This window comes from Protopterus annectens, chromosome 4.part1, assembly GCF_019279795.1.
Source record: "Protopterus annectens isolate FY-2018-M chromosome 4.part1, PAN1.0, whole genome shotgun sequence".
In the NCBI taxonomy this organism is placed as follows: Eukaryota; Metazoa; Chordata; order Ceratodontiformes; family Protopteridae; genus Protopterus; species Protopterus annectens.
In genome coordinates, this window is record NC_056734.1 from 368050580 (window position 1) to 368068117 (window position 17538).

The following is a 17538-nucleotide window of genomic DNA, read 5'->3' on the forward strand; positions in this document are numbered from 1 at the left end:
GACTGCAGATGCATACCTATCGGACATCTACATTTATGGTAGGTACAAAACTGTACTATGTCCTTCAAGGATGCATCTGCAGTCCTTACATATGGGTAGAATACCATAGCCAAGCTGGAGGTGGTAGGATCTAAGAAAGGGATGGTGTAGCTAAAATGCCCTGCAGGACTGCCGTAGCAAAGCCTGCTCTGGATCTGGAATATAAGGGTAAGTTGTAATGTTTGGAAAATGTATGCACGGAGCTCCATGTAGCAGCTTCTAAAATGTCCTTGGTAGCCACCCCTCTTAAAAAGGCTGTGGAGGTGGCTGTGGATCTGGTGGAATGAGGTCTAATGTTAGCTGGCACGGTTTTGCCATGAAAAGAGTAACAGAATCGAATGCAATTCCCTATCCATTTTGAAATGGTCTGTTTGGAAATTGCTTTTCCTTGTACCCCAGCAGCATATGCTACAAATAGCTGGTCAGATTTTCTGTAAGTCTTAGTTCTGTCCAAGTAGTAGCGCAACTGTCTGTGAATGTCCAGGGTATGCAAAAGTTTCTCCCCTTTGTTCTGTGGATTTGGAAAGAAGGTAGGCAGGTGAATAGCTTGGTTCAGTGAGACCCTGGATACCACCTTTGGCATGAATGAAGGATTGGTTCTCAGTGAAACTCTGTCCTGATGAAAAATAAGAAATGGTTGTACTGCCATGAGGGCCTGCAACTCAGATACTCTTCTTGCTGAGGTTATGGCCAGAAGGAAGGCAGTCTTCCAAGACAGGAACTGTAGTTCTGAAGATGCTGCTGGTTCAAAGGGAGGTAGAGTTAATTTTTCCAACATGAAGTTAGGGTCCCATGTAGGCACTGGTGGTTTCCTTGGAGGATTGATGTTTTTAACTCCCCTTAGAAACTGCCTTAGGAGAGGATGGGAAAAGACAGGTGGATCAGTATTGTATTCTGCTGAAATTGCTGAAGCATGGATTTTTATGGAAGAGTAAGAAAGGCCATTGTGGAGCACTTCTGCCAAGTATTCCAGGATATGTGCCAAGTTCATCACTGTCGCATCTAGGCCCTTTGTGGTGTTCCAAGTGCGAAATCTTTTCCATTTTGCTGAATATGCCTTTCTTGTGGAAGGCCGACGAACTTCCATGATGATGTCCTTCACTGTCTTGGATAGCTTATCCTGGTGAGGAGTCGAGGTATTCTCCAGGCTGTCAGCTGCAAGGTTTTCAGGCTGGAGAGCAGAGTTTTGTAATTGTGTTGTGTCAGAAGAAGTGGCCATTGTGGTAGAGGCCACGGTTTTGTGCGTGACATGCTCCTTAACAGTGGGTACCAGTGCTATCTGGGCCAGTCCGGAGCTATCAGAATCACTTTGGGCTGCTCTGTCCTGATCTTCAGTAAGACCTTGGTCATTAATGGAAGAGGTGGGAATGCATACACTGTGAGAGTATTCCAGCTGAAAGAGAGGGCATCCACTTTCCATGCTTGTGGGTGGTATGTTCTTGAGCAGAATTTCTTCAGCTGATGGTTGTGTTGGGAGGCAAAAAGATCTATGTCCGGCCTCCCCCATGATTGTGTTATCTGAAGGAAGATGTCTGGGTGCAGCATCCATTCGTGAGGATCCATGATATTTCTGCTTAGGCTGTCCGCCAGTATATTTGTCTTTTCTTGGCACAAACTGGGATTGCAGCTCTATATTGAGTTTTAGGGAAAGTTCCCAAAGATTCATTGCCAGCCTGCAAAGAGGGTAGGAATGAGTACCTCCTTGCTTGTTTATGTACCACATAACTGTGGTATTGTCTGTCCCTTATTAGCAGGTGTCCTTGATGCAGAAAATGTTTGAAGGCCTCGATTGCATGTATCGCCGCCAGCATTTCCTTTTGGTTTATGTGCATGCGCAATTCTTTCTGTGACCATAGTCCTTGGATGCATCTGCCCTCCATGTGTGCTCCCCATCCATGGTCTGAAGCGTCCGTTGTAATGGTTTGGCTGATTATTGGTTTGCTGAAGGGCAGACCCCTGTTTGACTGGCTTGCTTGAGCCCACCACAGAAATTCCTTTTGAAGGCATGGAATGAGTGGTATCAAAGCTTCTAGGCTGACTGTGCTGGCACCATAAACTCCTTAGGTACCATTGTAGTTTCCTCATATGTAGCCTTGCTTGTGGAATTGGAAGAATGCAAGATGCCATGTAACCCAGGGCCTGCAGGATTTTCCTTGCAGTCAGCTGAGTTTGTTTTGTCAGATTTTTGAAATAATCCGGTAGTTGTCTGTTTTTCTTCCGTGAGAAAAGTCATTTGGGTGGTTGTATCTAGTTTCGCACCCAGAAAAATAATCCTTTGGGATGGAACAAGTCTTGATTTGTGAATGTTGACTGTATATCCCAAAGCCTGAAGTAGGCGGATGGCATAATTCAAGTGTTTCACCAAAGTTTGTTGGCTGTCCGCTTGTATAAGGCAGTCGTCCAGATATGGGTATATTTGAATCCCCTGAAGTCTGCAGTGTGCAACTACTGATGCCAGGCATTTCGTGAATACTCTGGGCGCAGTAGATAAGCCAAAGAGCAATGCTGAGAATTGATAATGCTCTGAACCTGCAAGAAATCGGAGGTGTCTTCTGCAACTTTGTCTGATAGGGACAAACAGGTATGCCTCCTTGAGGTCTAGAGTTACCAGCCAAGACCCCTTGCCCAGCATGGGAAGGAGTTGCTGTAGGGTCAGCATTTTGAATTTTGGCACAATGAGATAAGTATTCAGTGCGGACAAGTCGAGAATAGGCCTCCATTGTTTTTCTTTTCTTGGGACAATGAATAGTCTGGAATAAAACCCTTGGCCTTGTTATGTGAGAGGAACCTTTTCTATAGCTTTCATTTGCAATAGGTTGGAAATTTGTTTTAAAGCCTCTGCCCTTTGATTCAGTGGCAGGTTTGGCATGCCTTTTCTTTTTGGTAATGTATGAAAATGGAACCTGTATCCTTTGTCTATTATTTGCAGTGTCCATTTGTCCCTTGTAATACTGTGCCAATTTTTTGAGAATAAAGATAGCTTTCCACCCAAAGGTGCTTCCAATTGAGCCCTGGTTGGCGGGGTCAAGGTAAAGTCATTGAGTTTGTCCTTGTGGAGCAGTTGTAGGTCCTGCACTACCTCTCTGGTTAGGAGGTTGCCATTGATGTCCTCTGTAGGAGCCTCTAGCTTGCCCTCTACCTCTGGCACGCCTGTTCTTGCCTCTTTGAAATCTCTCTGTGTCTGGAAAGGACCAATTCTTAGAGGGCCAATTTCTGCTGAATCTTGGTGGTTGGACCTGGAGAAAATCTTTGACTGTCTGTACAGATTTAGCCTTTTCCTCAAATTTCTTTAAGACCTCCTGAGCAGTGGAGCCAAATAACTTTTGCTTTTCCAGTGGCGCATCCAGAAGCTTTGCTTTAACATGATCTGGCAGAGTTTGTTCCTTCAGCCAAGCATGCCCACGTATGACTGCACCTGTCATTGCTGACTTGCATGAAGTTTCCAATGCATCATAACCACACTGCAAGAAATGGTTGCTAACCTGTGGGGAGTTATGTACCAGATCCTGAAGTGACTTGTGATCTAGGGGTTCAGGTGAAGACAGTTTTTTATGCAATTCATCTAACAAATACTCTTGGTACTGTATCATATGGAATTGACAATTTAATGCCCTCATAGAAAGAGTGGAATAAGTATACACTTTTTTACCCCATCTCTCTAAAGCCCTGGACTCCCTTTCAGAGGGGAGTGGATTTTTAGTAGTGGCAGATGCAACCCCTTTAGGGCCCTGGGAAATAGTTTCAGGGTCAGCAGAGTGGGCCTTGTAAAGGAAATGATGCGAGTCCGGGACCCTGTAGTACCTATCGGGTTTGACAGGAGCCGGAGGAAGGGAGTCAGGGGTAATGCTAGACTCAGAGTACACATCATCAATGACATTCAAAACAGGAGGAATAGCCAAAGGTCTATGCTGAGGTAAATGCAAAAAAGTCCTTAATCTCTTCCTGGAATCAGAGAATTCCTGGCCCTGCCATTTGAAATGCTCTCTCATGGAGTGGAGGGTCTCCCCAAAGGACAGCTCCTCAGGAGGGGAGGCAGAGGGAATAGATTCCTCTGCATCAGAATCCTCGTAGGCCGTAAAGGCCTCCTCCTGGTAGTCTGAAAGAGCAGAGCCATCTGAGGCCTCATCAGAGGACTGGGGATCAGTGGGCTCAACCCTGGGCCTTTTGTCTAGAGGAGGTTGAGAGCCCCTGTCCGGATGTGGCCGAGAGCCCCTAATTAAGGAAATAAGGTCCTCAGCTAAACTTAAAATCTGTGAACCTGTAGTGGATCCCTGAGGAATAGCCTTGGGAGGCAGAGATTTTGGCTGTTTAGCAGCTTTAGCCCTTGTGAATGCCTTTATGGACATGGATGCAGGAGGCCTGGCTGCTCCACGTGCTGGCGTAGTTTTGTCTAGGGAAATGGTGTCGGATGTTTCCGGAACACCGGTTTCTGAGGGAAATTCTATAACAGACTCAGAAGAGGCCTCCAGGGCAGAGGTTGTCGGTTGTGTGGTTTCGATGGTCGGAAGTACCAAGGACTCTGTTTCAGCTGAGACCCTCGAGGTAGGCCTAGGCGTGGTTTCAGCCAAAACCACGGTCCGCGTGTGTCGGTCCTTGTCCTTCTGTTTTTTGGTTAAATGAGAAGTCAGAGTCTCCGACGGCATATTGTAACAGTAACTAGCCCCAAAAAATTCTCTGCAAACTCCGCCCGACACCTAAGAGTGCGGCGGTTGAAGGAGGCACAGGCCGAGACGTCGTGGTCTGGGCCTAGGCGGGGGAGGCAGTAAGAATGGAAATCCTTATGAGGTATTTGTTTCCCACAAGTTAAGCAATTATTAACTTTAAGCGTTTGATCTGACATCGGCTGAGGCAAGAAAGAGTCCCCAACTGGGTACTTAGCTTTTGAAGTCTTCGTTAGCTGAAGTTACAGGAGCTGGCCGACCGGCACTTGCGAACTGCTTCTGCGTCGGGCACCACGTGGCAAGAAAGACTGGGGAAGATGGCGTCTGCTGACGCTTTTATACCCCAGGCGCTCTGACGTCGGGGAGAGGGCGACATCAGCCGACGCCGGACCCAGACTTTGGAATTCGGCCAACCGAAGGGCTGCCTGAGGCAGGACAACCCATATGTAAGGACTGCAGATGCATCCTTGAAGGACATCTACGTAGTTGCCAGGGGCAAGTACTTGTCCAACTCACTCTTGGACTGCAGCTGCTCTTAACAGAGTCTTCAGAGTAGAAATAAACCTCTCCACTAGACCATTTGTCTGTGGATGGTATGGGGTAGCCTTTAAATGCTAGTGTTTCTACAAACACGTCGGTAGGTTTGACAAAACTGGCACCTCTAACATGTCAGTATCTCCACAAGGGTGTAGAATGCTAAAATGACAATGGCTTCTTTTCCTATGTAACCTGCTGTGATGGCTTAGGTTCATAGGTAAACACCTTAATCATTTCTTAAATAAATTCATTTACCACTTCTGCTTCCATAGGAGACAGAGCTACCACTTCTGGGTTCCTAATAGCATAATCCACCACCACCAGGGTGTACTTCTTAACTGAGGAACCAGATCAGAGGTCTCAATATCCATAGTAACCCTTTGAAATGGTTTGCCAACAAAAGGCAAAAGCATCAAAGCCATCCTGGCTTTGTCTCTGGCCTTGTCAACATTTCAGCATTGCTCAAAGGTTCTGCAGTACCCTGTGATAGCCTCTGTAAACCATGACAAATAAAAACTCCCCGTATGAGCCATCCTTTAGTATGCATTGGGCTAATATGTTCTCCCTCAAGTCCTTAAACGTATGGTCTGGGAGCTGAGCCTGCCTCAACTCCTTCCTGCTGACCCTTCTCCAGCTCTCTTTACAAAGGAAGGCTGTTACAGTTGCTCAACAGTGTCTCAAGTTCCAGCTACAGTTATTAATCACTCCCACCCCATGAGGTGTCACTTTCCAAGGGTAGCCCAGTAACTTTCAGCTGCTACTGACCAGTTCATACTCTGTCAGCCACATTAAAAACCCAGGCTGGAGGTGTAAAAGCCTCCTTTGCGTCTTCAACCTACTGTCTTCCCCACCGGATTGTTTTCATACCTGGCTGTGTGCGACAGCATGCACACAAGGTGCTTCACTGTCAAAGTTATTCACTATTTGGACATCAGCCACTTGCTAGCTCCCCAGCCCCCCTGTGATCCAGAGTCTGGTCAAAGATAACTGAAAAAGTTTCTAACCCAAGGCCCTTGCAAGAGCGGACTTGCCAAATTTTGTCCCTGTCTGACCACTGCAAGCTTGACTCTGGTTTTAGGAGGCAGTGTCTCAAGTGATCGCATTTTTCTCCTCTATCATAATATAATAAAATACAGATTTAAGAGAATTTATAGCGGTTACCTGCAGCCAAACTGCCACTGTCATATTGCTAGTGTTGCTCGATTCTCGCCAAGGCCTCTGTTCTTTTACCCCCCCCCCCATCTCATGCCACATTTGGTTACATCTGAAGTATTTAACTCAGAAACACGGGCATGTGCCTGAACAGTGGCTTCTCCTTTCCCTATGTAACCTGGTATGATGGCTTAGTTGCCCCATATGTTTTCCTTACACCCATGTGCAGGTGCCTGGTACCCCCTTTCTTGTGCAGAAGCAACCTTTTAGCCAGACAGAGGCTCCCTCCCTCCCTATCTCAACAAAGCAACTTTCATGGTCTGAAGCCTTCACATCTTCAGGCAAAGTACTAAGGAACTTGCTCCTTTACTAAATGATCTGCAAGCATGTCCAATATGGTGTCCTTATTTTCATAGATAGTAACGTGAATGTAAGTGCTAATATCTTAGGTTCATAGGTAAACAACTTAACCATTTCTGGAATAAATTCAGCCACATTGTCATCTATCTCCCTTCTGTGCTATCTAAACTTCTTTCTGTACATTTCAGGAGTTAACTTGAAACATGCAGGTTAACATTAATTTCAACTGAAAACAGCATAAACAAACATCGCCAAGTTTAAGAAATGCATCCATTGCTTTACTGGTGAGTAATGCAGTTAAGAACCTCACTTCACTGTCCTTGGTCAGCACAGTGCTGATTATACAACCCATCAAATGCCAGTATAAACTATCAAAATCATTCCTTTCTTTATATGTTAGAAAACGTTCTGCACTGACCTGAGGCTATAGGGTTTGGTCTTCCCCTTCCCATTACTCACATGTCACTGATGAAGGATGGTAACCTCTTGCTTGCGCCACCTCTGTTTCTCTTTTTCCTCTACCTCCACCAGCTTCGATTTACATACAACTCATTTCAAGGGCAAAGCTCTTAATACCATTTGGGATTTGAGGTCCTGCTGGGGTAGAACACATTGTGGTTTGTCTGCTTCCTGAATTTCAGCAGCTCCTGAACTCCTTTAGCATTATACTCCTTTGTCAAGGTATGCCACTGACATTTTAGCAGAGTTATCAGAGAAGCTTGCTTTCTGCTTTGTTTTCCTACATTAAACGGACTAAAAAAAATAAATTAAATTGTTGTGCACATCCAAACCTTTTGAACACTGCAGTTCCTAGAGAGTCTCAGTTTTTCTGCAGTATCACTTCTGGTTCTTCATCTTTCTGAATTTCTGACTTTATGCATTTATTGTACGCATATGTTACTTCTTCTATACTTGATACCAACTTCCCAACAGACTACACAGGATACCAATTCAACTGCTTTACCAACTGCTACACACCATCAAGAAGCTGACTTTCCCATAGCTTCCCTTCTTACTTTCTCTTCAACTTGGAAATATGGCAGCCTTCTGCACTTAACTATAACTGGAGTACTTCTGTCACTGTTCATTTATTCCACATAGATTCTCAAACACTAGTAATACAGATGAAGCAAGTATTCTCTCAAACTTCTACTCATCAGCAGCCAAACTGTGAGAGACCTGGGTCTCTCTAGTGGAGTATTCCCATATTTTTGCACTGCAAGAAACCAATCTCCATTTTTGCAACAGCACTTCCTAATGAGAGTATTCACAATTTGAACAACCCTCCCCTCTTGCTCACAGGACTCAAGACTGTCTAGACTGACATACATCTGAATCTCATTCATGTACTATTGTTCTGAAATCCTGACTTGTGTACACATGACTTGTTATACTTCACATTTTTGTACATAACATCTCAAAAAAACTACAGTGTAATAGTCACACTGACACAACGTCTGTGAACTTTTAATAAAAATATACAAATGTGTCACGTGGCTTTTCAGAAATAGAAAAAAATTCATAGCTGCATAACTGCATAGATTACCTGGAAACCTATATGCTAGCACCTCTGCTTTATGATCCACATGGAACACGACAAATGGCACAACTCTATTACATTTTTTAATCAGAGTTCAGATTCCTTGTCAAACCATCTACCTCTTGCTCTTCCTTTGCCATCTACTATGCCCACACGGGACTAATGTTTTCAACCATTTTCTTCCATTGACTGGTAACTATTTTATGGACTACCCATGCCCCCCCCCCCAAAAAAAAATATATGCTAAATTATTCTTCCTTATTCCTGTCTTTGACAACAAGATATTTCAATAAGTGTATTTTTCCATCAATATCAGTACGATTCTGAAATGTTATTTTTTTTTTCTCCTGGCACTGGTAAACCCCAAATTACCTACAAAAAAAAAAACATATTTCGAACATGCCTTTGTGCATCACTTTTAAAAATGCTCTACTCAAAATATCTCCTATATCTAGCTCTTCGCCCTAGTCTGCCACTTTCAGATCATAGTCTCCGGTACATAGAGTAAAATACTCTGTAATCTCAGAAGCGCCTTTTTCAAATACTTTACAAAGGTAACGTAATAGGGTTTGTGATCCAGTTCCACCTGAATTTCTGCATCCTAGACACTGACAAAATTTCTCACATTTATGCACTATTAGCAACAGTTCCTTTTTTACTGGAGAATCTCTTCTGTGCATCTATAAATGCTCTCAACCGATATACAAATGGCCTACCCATCTGCAGGATCACAGCTCCTATACTATTCTGACTGGCACCTGCCTGTAACACAGCTGGCTTACTCATGGCACAGTACTTTTTACTACTGGAGTATCTGTAAGCAGTTTGAGCATTTCAAAACCATTACCACTAGTGCCATTTCCAGGTTACAATTGCTCTGACAGCTTTCAAAAGACAGTTATCTCAGACAATTACAGTGAAAACTTCCAAGGACCTGTGGAACTCCTGCCCACCTTCTGGCCTTGGCGTTTATACAAAAGTTCAAATTTGTCCTAATCACATTTCGGACCTACTGATGTCAGTATAACCCACATTCTGCCATTACAGTATGACTCATGCATTCATACCACTTATTGCAGTTCAGCATTTGGTCTTCTACAACATGAAGCTGTGCTGTTAAGATGTCCAGTAGCTGTATAAATCTGCTGCCATGATCTTATATCCAGACCCATATTAATGGAGCATTTATGTTAAGTACATAGTACTTTGAGCCCTCAAAAGCTGGGCAACAGCTCTTTGGAATACCTCTGATGCTAACGAAATAGTAAATGGAGAGTATCAGAAATCTAGTGGCATTGCATTTTGAATACATCCAATCTGGAGCTATTGGTTTGCATCTAATACTGAGAAAAATTACAGAATTTGGTATTCTTGAGACCACTTCAAATGAATGCAAAAATGCTATTTTAATCATTCCATTCATATCTTTTGAATATAAATGCAAATCCTGACTTCACCGATTTTGGCTCTAGTTCTTAATGACATCTATGCTATCCATGGTTTAGCTGTTGCTTTACTTCATTTCAGAGTGTGACAGGAAGCATAAATAACTGGCAAAGCATTGGGTTTTGCTTTTATGTGCAAGTTTCTCAGAAAACTTCACAAGCCCATAACCAAATCAGCACTAAATAAATCAGCACAGTTGTGTAAGATAACATATGGCTCTGCACAGTATCAGAAAGGTCTCTGTGTGCTAGATTCTGCACAACCACACACATACACACACACATTTTGCTTTCACACTGCAAATTATTTTTACCATTTAAAGCTTTTCGTAAGCCAGACTGCCCAAAAATATTAGAATTCAATTACCTTTGACCTTTTGAAGAATCCATAACTTTTTATTCCTGTCAGCAACTTCTGACCTAATGGTGCCACTGCAGAGTTAGTGCATACAGCATTCAAATTCTTTCCAACTTCAACATTTAAAAGCATCTTCTGACAAGATAGTGCACTTTACATCATCTAATTTAAATTCCGCATTATGTCCACTAATTTTCAGTACTTTTCCCCAAAATCTGCTTAGTATTATGCTGATCTCACCGAATGCTTTTCAAACTTCAAAGCCATTTCAGTTCTGTTGTAGTAACAAAAGCATCTGCCACATTTCTATTGAACAATTCCAGATTCTTTGAAAACATTTGATTTTCCTTTTTTTTTTTGAAAATGTACTTTAACAAATTCTATAAGCCTCAAATGAAGTGATGTTCTCAACTTTCTACCACAGCAACTTCATGGCATTGGTAGAGTATCACATTATGTTGCTTCTTTACAGCAAACATGTTTTCTATTTTGCTTGGTTGCCAAGGATGGCCCCCATGATTTTTTCTTTGAATTATATATATCATTCTACTACACCACAGTGGACTTCCATAATGCATCAGTACCTCATTTACTATACAGATTACCACACCAACCACAGCAACAGAAAACTTTCACTTAATGGAAAGGGCACATTAACTATTATGTTATAGATGCAACTCCCTACTTGGAGAATTACATACGATACAATACTGGAACTATAATATAAGTGACTGATCTTCTAAAGTAACTGGTTTCTGATTACCCAGAATGTTTTGATATTATATTTAGTGCTCAAAGCCTATTACATCATTTTAATGATGCGTTTATGAACAGCCAGAATACCCAGTGTGTAAGTGAACCTAAACAGCCAGTATCCCCAGTGTGTAAGTGAACCTAAACAATGTAAACACAGTATGATCTTACTTACTGTAAAATATACATGCATGAGAAGGTGCCACATTTCCTTGGGCAAGGTTTCTTGCCACACATATCCACACTACTGCAATAATAAATTTCAACTGCATAAGCGGTATTTTTTCAAGGCACCCGCTTTATTATAGTGCATTGCTGATTTTTTTCACATTTCCTTTAGTTTTATGCAGCACACTTTCCTTCTCATTTATTGCCTTATTATTATCCAACTTGCATTTTATTTTACATATTACCCAATTCCTTTTTATGAGCACTACAACTTTTACTTGCTGTGCACACATGCATGGCTTCTGATGGCCAAATCTGTTTTTTCTTAATTTGCTCCAAGTTTCATCATTTTCTATCTCCAAGAAAGTCTGTACCTTGTTAGAAAGCCATGTACCTTCCCAAATTCAGTCATTGGTGCTACTCAAGAAAATTCTTACAAAGTTACAGACCATATCTTAGTATTGCTCATCTCTCATCCTCAAGATAAGTTGTTGTGTCTTTCGGCTTTTCCCGGTTAGGGGTCGCCACAGTGGAACTCCGGTCTGCTAATGATTGGCAGTAGATTTTTACGTGCAAAGTTACCAGCTCTGGCGCACAACCTTCAACAAAGGTACGCCCATTCACGCAGGTTTCCACGCAGAAGACGCTCTAGCTGAGAATCGAACTGGACAGCGTCTTACTATGAGGCGACAACGCTACCGCATCACCACTGCAGTCATCCTCAAGATAAGTAAACAAGTTAAACAGCTTTACAGAAGTTTCTCCAGCAAAATACAGAGATATTATGCATTTGCTTTATTTATTCCTCAGTACACATGAAAATTCAGAAAATTTTCAAAATTTGAGATTAAAGCTTTCCCTTCAGCCAAATGCTCTTGTTGAAGAACAACTATTCGAGGTGGTTACAGATGAGACATATTTCTGCAGTTCCAAACACAAACTTAACAGCATCCTGGCAGATATTATTCCACTTTGCGCCAATATCATGCCTGGTTGTTTAGTAAGTATCAGAAACTGCATCTGTGGCCTGTCTCACATTGTAAACTGAAGTAGCTGGTGCTTCTATGCACCATACAACATGCTAGTCACTAAAACCAGCCCACTGTGGCATATACCTTTAAACACTAACCTAACAGTTTTACAGAATACTGACTTAAGGTCTGTGAAAGACAAACACACGATAAATAGGCAAAAATATTAAGCAAACAAAATGAATCTTGATTTGATGTGGGATATAAAAGCACAGAGAAGCAGATGATCAACTGAAAAAAGCTTTTAACAAAGTTCGCTATACGTCTGTACCTCATGCACCAACCAATGTTCCATGAATATTGATGCAAGACTGGCATGGGTCTTCACCAAACTGAATGCTGATAAAGACTCGGGCTGTGAAAGCATTGTGGTGGGTAAAATATTACCAAATGTTATAATTTACTGCTACAGTGACCTCCAAAGATGATTTAGATGAGCCCAAGTAGTAATTAAGTTTGATTTCCAAGCTGCCCCTTTTCTAGAACATCCAAACTACACATGGCATCTGAAACAAAATCCAGTGGAAGATTTTGGTGGCAACTCAGCAATCTGCCAGCAAGTTAGCTTTCCCTTAGATGTAAAAGCCCGAGAAGACAGTGCCCCACTGCCAATTTCCCACTATCAGTATCATATATCCTTCTATAAGAAGTGGTATGACCAAGTAGGCTCCTTGCTTCTTTAGGCTGCAGATGACGGGCAGTTTTTCAGAACAAATGAGGAGGGGTCCACGAGCTATCGTTCCCTCCGAGCACATTTTAGGATCACATTGACAGGCAACAAGACTTAGCTGACTGATGCGAAGTCCTCTTATCCAGACTGAACCCCTTTCCTTCGAGAAAGGGAAGCCAAAATGAGCTCTTCACCCCATCAACGAAGCATCCATCATCAAAAGTAGTGAGATGTTTGAGTGCAGGGGTCATATACAGATTTCCAGGACTGATCACAACTCAAAGACTCAGTGACCGTGTACAACAGAAGACCCCTGACTGCATGGCAGCTCTGTTGTCATTGATAAATTACAGTCCACAGCAACAACCACAACTATAGGACATGAAAAAAATCAAGTTAACAAATCCAAAATGTGTAAAGCATCCCCAAACAAGATTTCCAAGTCAAGACATTCTGGGTCCTTCTACATAGGTGGGGATGATGAACAATGGAGACTGCCCAGTCCTGCTTCAATAAAGCCAGTCAGTTCTTGGAGATGGAAACCAAGAGGGCTTCTCCCAGTTGACGGTTAAGCCAGTCACATACTAATTTGTGGAACAGAAATCTTCAGATTTGCAAACATGGAGTCCCTCAACAGGGCCACAAAAAAAGCCAGCTCCCCAGATGAGGGAATTGTAGGAGCTTGTTCTCTTGCAAGGATTACACCACGACAACCAATACCTTGGTAACTGCACAGGAAAGTCCAAATGACAGAATCTTCTGAAAATGAAGCCCTCTCCCCCTCCCTCTTTCTAGAAGGAGAGAAGGAATCCACCACACTTTTCCAGAAGGTATTGAACTAGCATGCACCCATCAAGTCTAGTGGCACCATCAAGGCACCCTGTACTGGCAGATGCATAAAAGTCATAATCCCCAAGAAAGACTCCATCTTGATCCTAACATACTAGAGGTAGCTACTGAAGTTGCTGAAGTTTAAAGAAGGGGTAGAAATCATTAATCTTCATCAAAACCAGAAAGATGGAGAAAAACTCAGGTTTTGTTAAAAAAGACAGCATCAAAGACCTAGCTGAGCAGTCCTGCAGAAGCCTTTCTGAAGTGGAAATACTTCAATTCCCACATGCCAACTCTTAAAACATATTATAACTAAAAAGGCACCACACGATGTTTACAAACACCAGTTAAAATGATTGGAAAAATGTAAGAAAACGAGTTTATTTTCACCTTCTGTTCATCAGGTTAGTAACTGTTAATTAGCATGGAGTTAATTACCTTTCCATTAGTTTGTCTCCAGAAAGGACTTCATTTGTTTCAGAGTCACTCACAGCCCCTTCATCCTCATCATCTCCCACCATTCTAGAAAAGAAAAGTGAAACCTCATTCAACACAAATTTGATTACAAGTAAAATGCAAAAAGTTTAACTACACATCAACACAGTAAAACAATTTCACAGAATAATGAAATATTCTCCCTGGCAACCCAGAATTCATGAATAAATTAAGTTGTCACCACAAGTTACAAAAAGTGAAAACTGCTTTAAAAATTGAGACAACCTGATTATGACAACCATAAAGAAAAGTGCAGTGATCTGCAAGATCAGAATGACAAACTGGAGACTATAATAATTAAAAGCAATATCATACCAAACATTTCATTTTTTTATTATAATGCTGCTTTTCATTTCCTTTAATTCAACTTCTAGAAGGACACCAGACTGCAACAGATCGTGTACCTGGCAATCCACTTATTAAATATTTACTTAGATTCTGTCAGAATTTCCCCTCCAAAGGCAAAAAAATGGTAGTTCATTCTTCCTGAATGTGCTTACCCAACAGTCCAAGTATATACAAGAACAGGTACACATCATAGTGCAAAAGATTATTTCTACCTTGGTTGCCGCCATGGATTAAAGGGAACACAGGGACAGAGTCAGATACAACGCAGAAACCACGTTTTGAAGGAATAATGGGTCGGTCCAAAAGAATGTCCAGTCCTTCTTGATCATACACAGTTCTCCCAACACATATGAGTTTGCAACTCTTGAGACCCTCTGAGAGGTAATGGCCAACCAAAAAAGTACCCTCCTAGAAACAAACTTTAATGTCACTATGCCATCCTCTTTGAACAGGGAAGATGTACACCAGAAAGTCATGGAGTTCAAATTTCATGGAAAGAAGGACTCCTCAAAGGTGGGCAAAGATGAAACAATCCACAGAACTACTACACCAAAAGGTTACGAGGGGAAGAAGCTGCTAAAACATGCATTGTTACCATCTGGGATCAAAGCTTCTGGATATAGGTCAGTACAACCTTTAAGATGACAGAATGAGGTAGCGTCATACACTACCCATTCCAAGGGAGAATTTCTTCCACGTACAGTAAATCTGCAAGAATCAACAGTCAGAACGGAATGAAGCTTCAAAATATATCCAACTGAAACAGCAAAGTTAAAATCCACAAGACAGAGCTAGTTTATTACAAAACCACAAATAATAACAATGAAATGAGGTGGATAAGGACTTTTGGAAATCCTTCTTCAGATCCATAAAATCATTTAACAGCAGGCTTCTTAAAGGAAGCTTGACTTCTAGTTAATCTGCCTGCTGGAAAGTTTCCTAGCAACTTCAACCACATCTACCATTTCGACAAGAAGATTAAATGGGATCACAGAATACTTAGCTAATGACCCTAAAGAACCATTTCACGCCTAGACATGCTTTACAGAAATATTATAATGTTACTAGTCTGTTAGGTTTTGGTGGGGTATACACTTGGGCATGAGTAGTGGAGCATTTACAAGCTTCTCTCTACTAGAAACAGACCTGGGGTAAATTTACAATTCCACATCCACTGATCCATGTTTTGCTTGAAGTGCAAGAAAGAACTTCGCTTCACACGGTTTAGAAGCTTGCTTCAGAGAAGGGTAGCCTCTGAAACACATACCCATCCATCCAGCACATTCTATTTATGCTGCAAATGAGGTTTAGGTCACTGGACTGGATTTTTCTGATGTTATTTGTTTTGCGGATGTACAACAAAGTCCATTAAGACTGGATCAGAGAAGGCTTTGTAGGCCAGGCATAGGTCACCTTTTAGTAGCCTGTAAGAGACAGTACAAGGCTTTGAGGCGGCCTGCATTGGACTTGCTTATTAAATGTTTTTTTTTTTTTTTTGAGGAACCTCTGTGGACACTCCAGTTGCTGCATAAGCCTGGTCAGATACCTGCTAAAGGGGCATTATACTCAGTGGCTAGTCTTATGAAGACCGAGTACAAATGAACATCTTTGGATCTGGATGTCATACCCTTGCCTTTAAGTTGTGCAACACAGAATGATTTCTTTACTATTGTAGACGCATAATGGTCCAAGAAAAAGTCACTAACTAGACAAGTTCCTAAACCCCTGAATACTTTTCTACTCTTAGGGTAGCAATTTAAGGGGGTGGCTGTCTCACTGAAAGACACCATTAAAGGTGTATTTGTATTACATCGAACACAGCCATCGTCAACACGTTAAATACAAACATTTTTACATCAAAAGAGTGCCAAGAAAAAGCCTTGGGGGCATAGGGTAAAACCCACCCCCTTACCTCCAATACCACCTGCTAATTATATATACGAACTCAGAGACTACATAAATGTGGAGTAAGGACATACTCTCAAACCCCAGGAACTGTTAACCAACTGTTTAGTTGATCATAAATGAGCAACTAAACAGCTGTCAACCAAACACACACACAACCAGTAGGCTGGAACGCACTATTACACACCTTTTTGCACTGAATTTAAGAACATGACTTCAACATCAGTTATTAGTTTGCACTGGGCCTTTTTTTTTTGGGGGGGGGGATCTTTGGAGGAATTCAATGACTGCACCTGATTTGCACGCAGTCTATGAACTTGGTCAGCCAACAGCCTTTGATGTTTGGCATTTACTTCTATGAAGAGACTAATAGGAGATGTCCAGCACTTGGCCCTGAGGCACATAGTTAGTAATTGTCCTTTTTGTAAAGGTAGACCTCCCTGTACTAACTTTTTGGGTCTTGTCTGTGAGCCAGTTAGCTATCTAGCGGGTGACATCCATTGTTGATTATCGATCTCATTTATTTATAAAAACCTCTAAGTGATTAAAGCAGAAACCACGTCCTGAAGTGGAAGTGCAGTCAAACCACAAGGAAAAGTACAGTTTTGTACCTACCATAAATGTAGATGTTCGAAGATCCACATTGCTGCAGTCCTAACACTTGGGTAGTCCGCTGTCCCTCGGTCGGCCCGAATATCAGAGTAAAAGGCTGACGTCGGTCAAGGCGCATTTGACTGACATCAGAACGTCAGGGTACAAATGCGCATGACCGACGTCATATCCTCAGTCTTTTCTTGCCCCAGATGTCAGAAGACCCTAAAAAGAAAGGTCCAAACCCATAGACAACAACTAAACAACCAACCAGCCTAACACCAAAAATATGTACAATATATACAATATATACAATCATACAATTATACAATTATACCATTATACCTCAGATGGATAACCCAACCCACACAACCACCTCAAACTACAGAGGGGAAGGAGGGAGGGTAAATTGGACTGCAGCAATGTGGATCTTCGAACATCTACATTTATGGTAGGTACAAAACTGTACTATGTTCTTCATCTCGCATTGCTGCAGTCCTAACACTTGGGTAGAATCCCAAAGCAGAGATAAAGGAGGATGGCTAAACTATAATGAAGCAGGAGCTGCCAAAATGCCCTGCAACACAGCAGTGGCAAAACCAGCCCTGGATTTAGAGTACAGTGGAAGGTGGTAATGCCTAGAGAAGGTATGCA

The 17538-nt window shown here is 42.0% G+C and overlaps 1 protein-coding gene across 2 annotated transcripts in view; it reads right to left on the minus strand.

Annotated features, from left to right (window-relative positions):
• The window catches only part of LOC122800861 (protein phosphatase inhibitor 2-like), a 676862-nt gene that overhangs the window by 422097 nt on the left and 237227 nt on the right, over positions 1 to 17538 (minus strand). For both annotated transcript variants that reach the window (XM_044070183.1, XM_044070182.1), the window contains one exon: positions 13984 to 14067. In XM_044070183.1, the coding sequence (XP_043926118.1) occupies positions 13984 to 14067 (84 nt within the window). The remainder of the gene's footprint in view (positions 1 to 13983; positions 14068 to 17538) is intronic.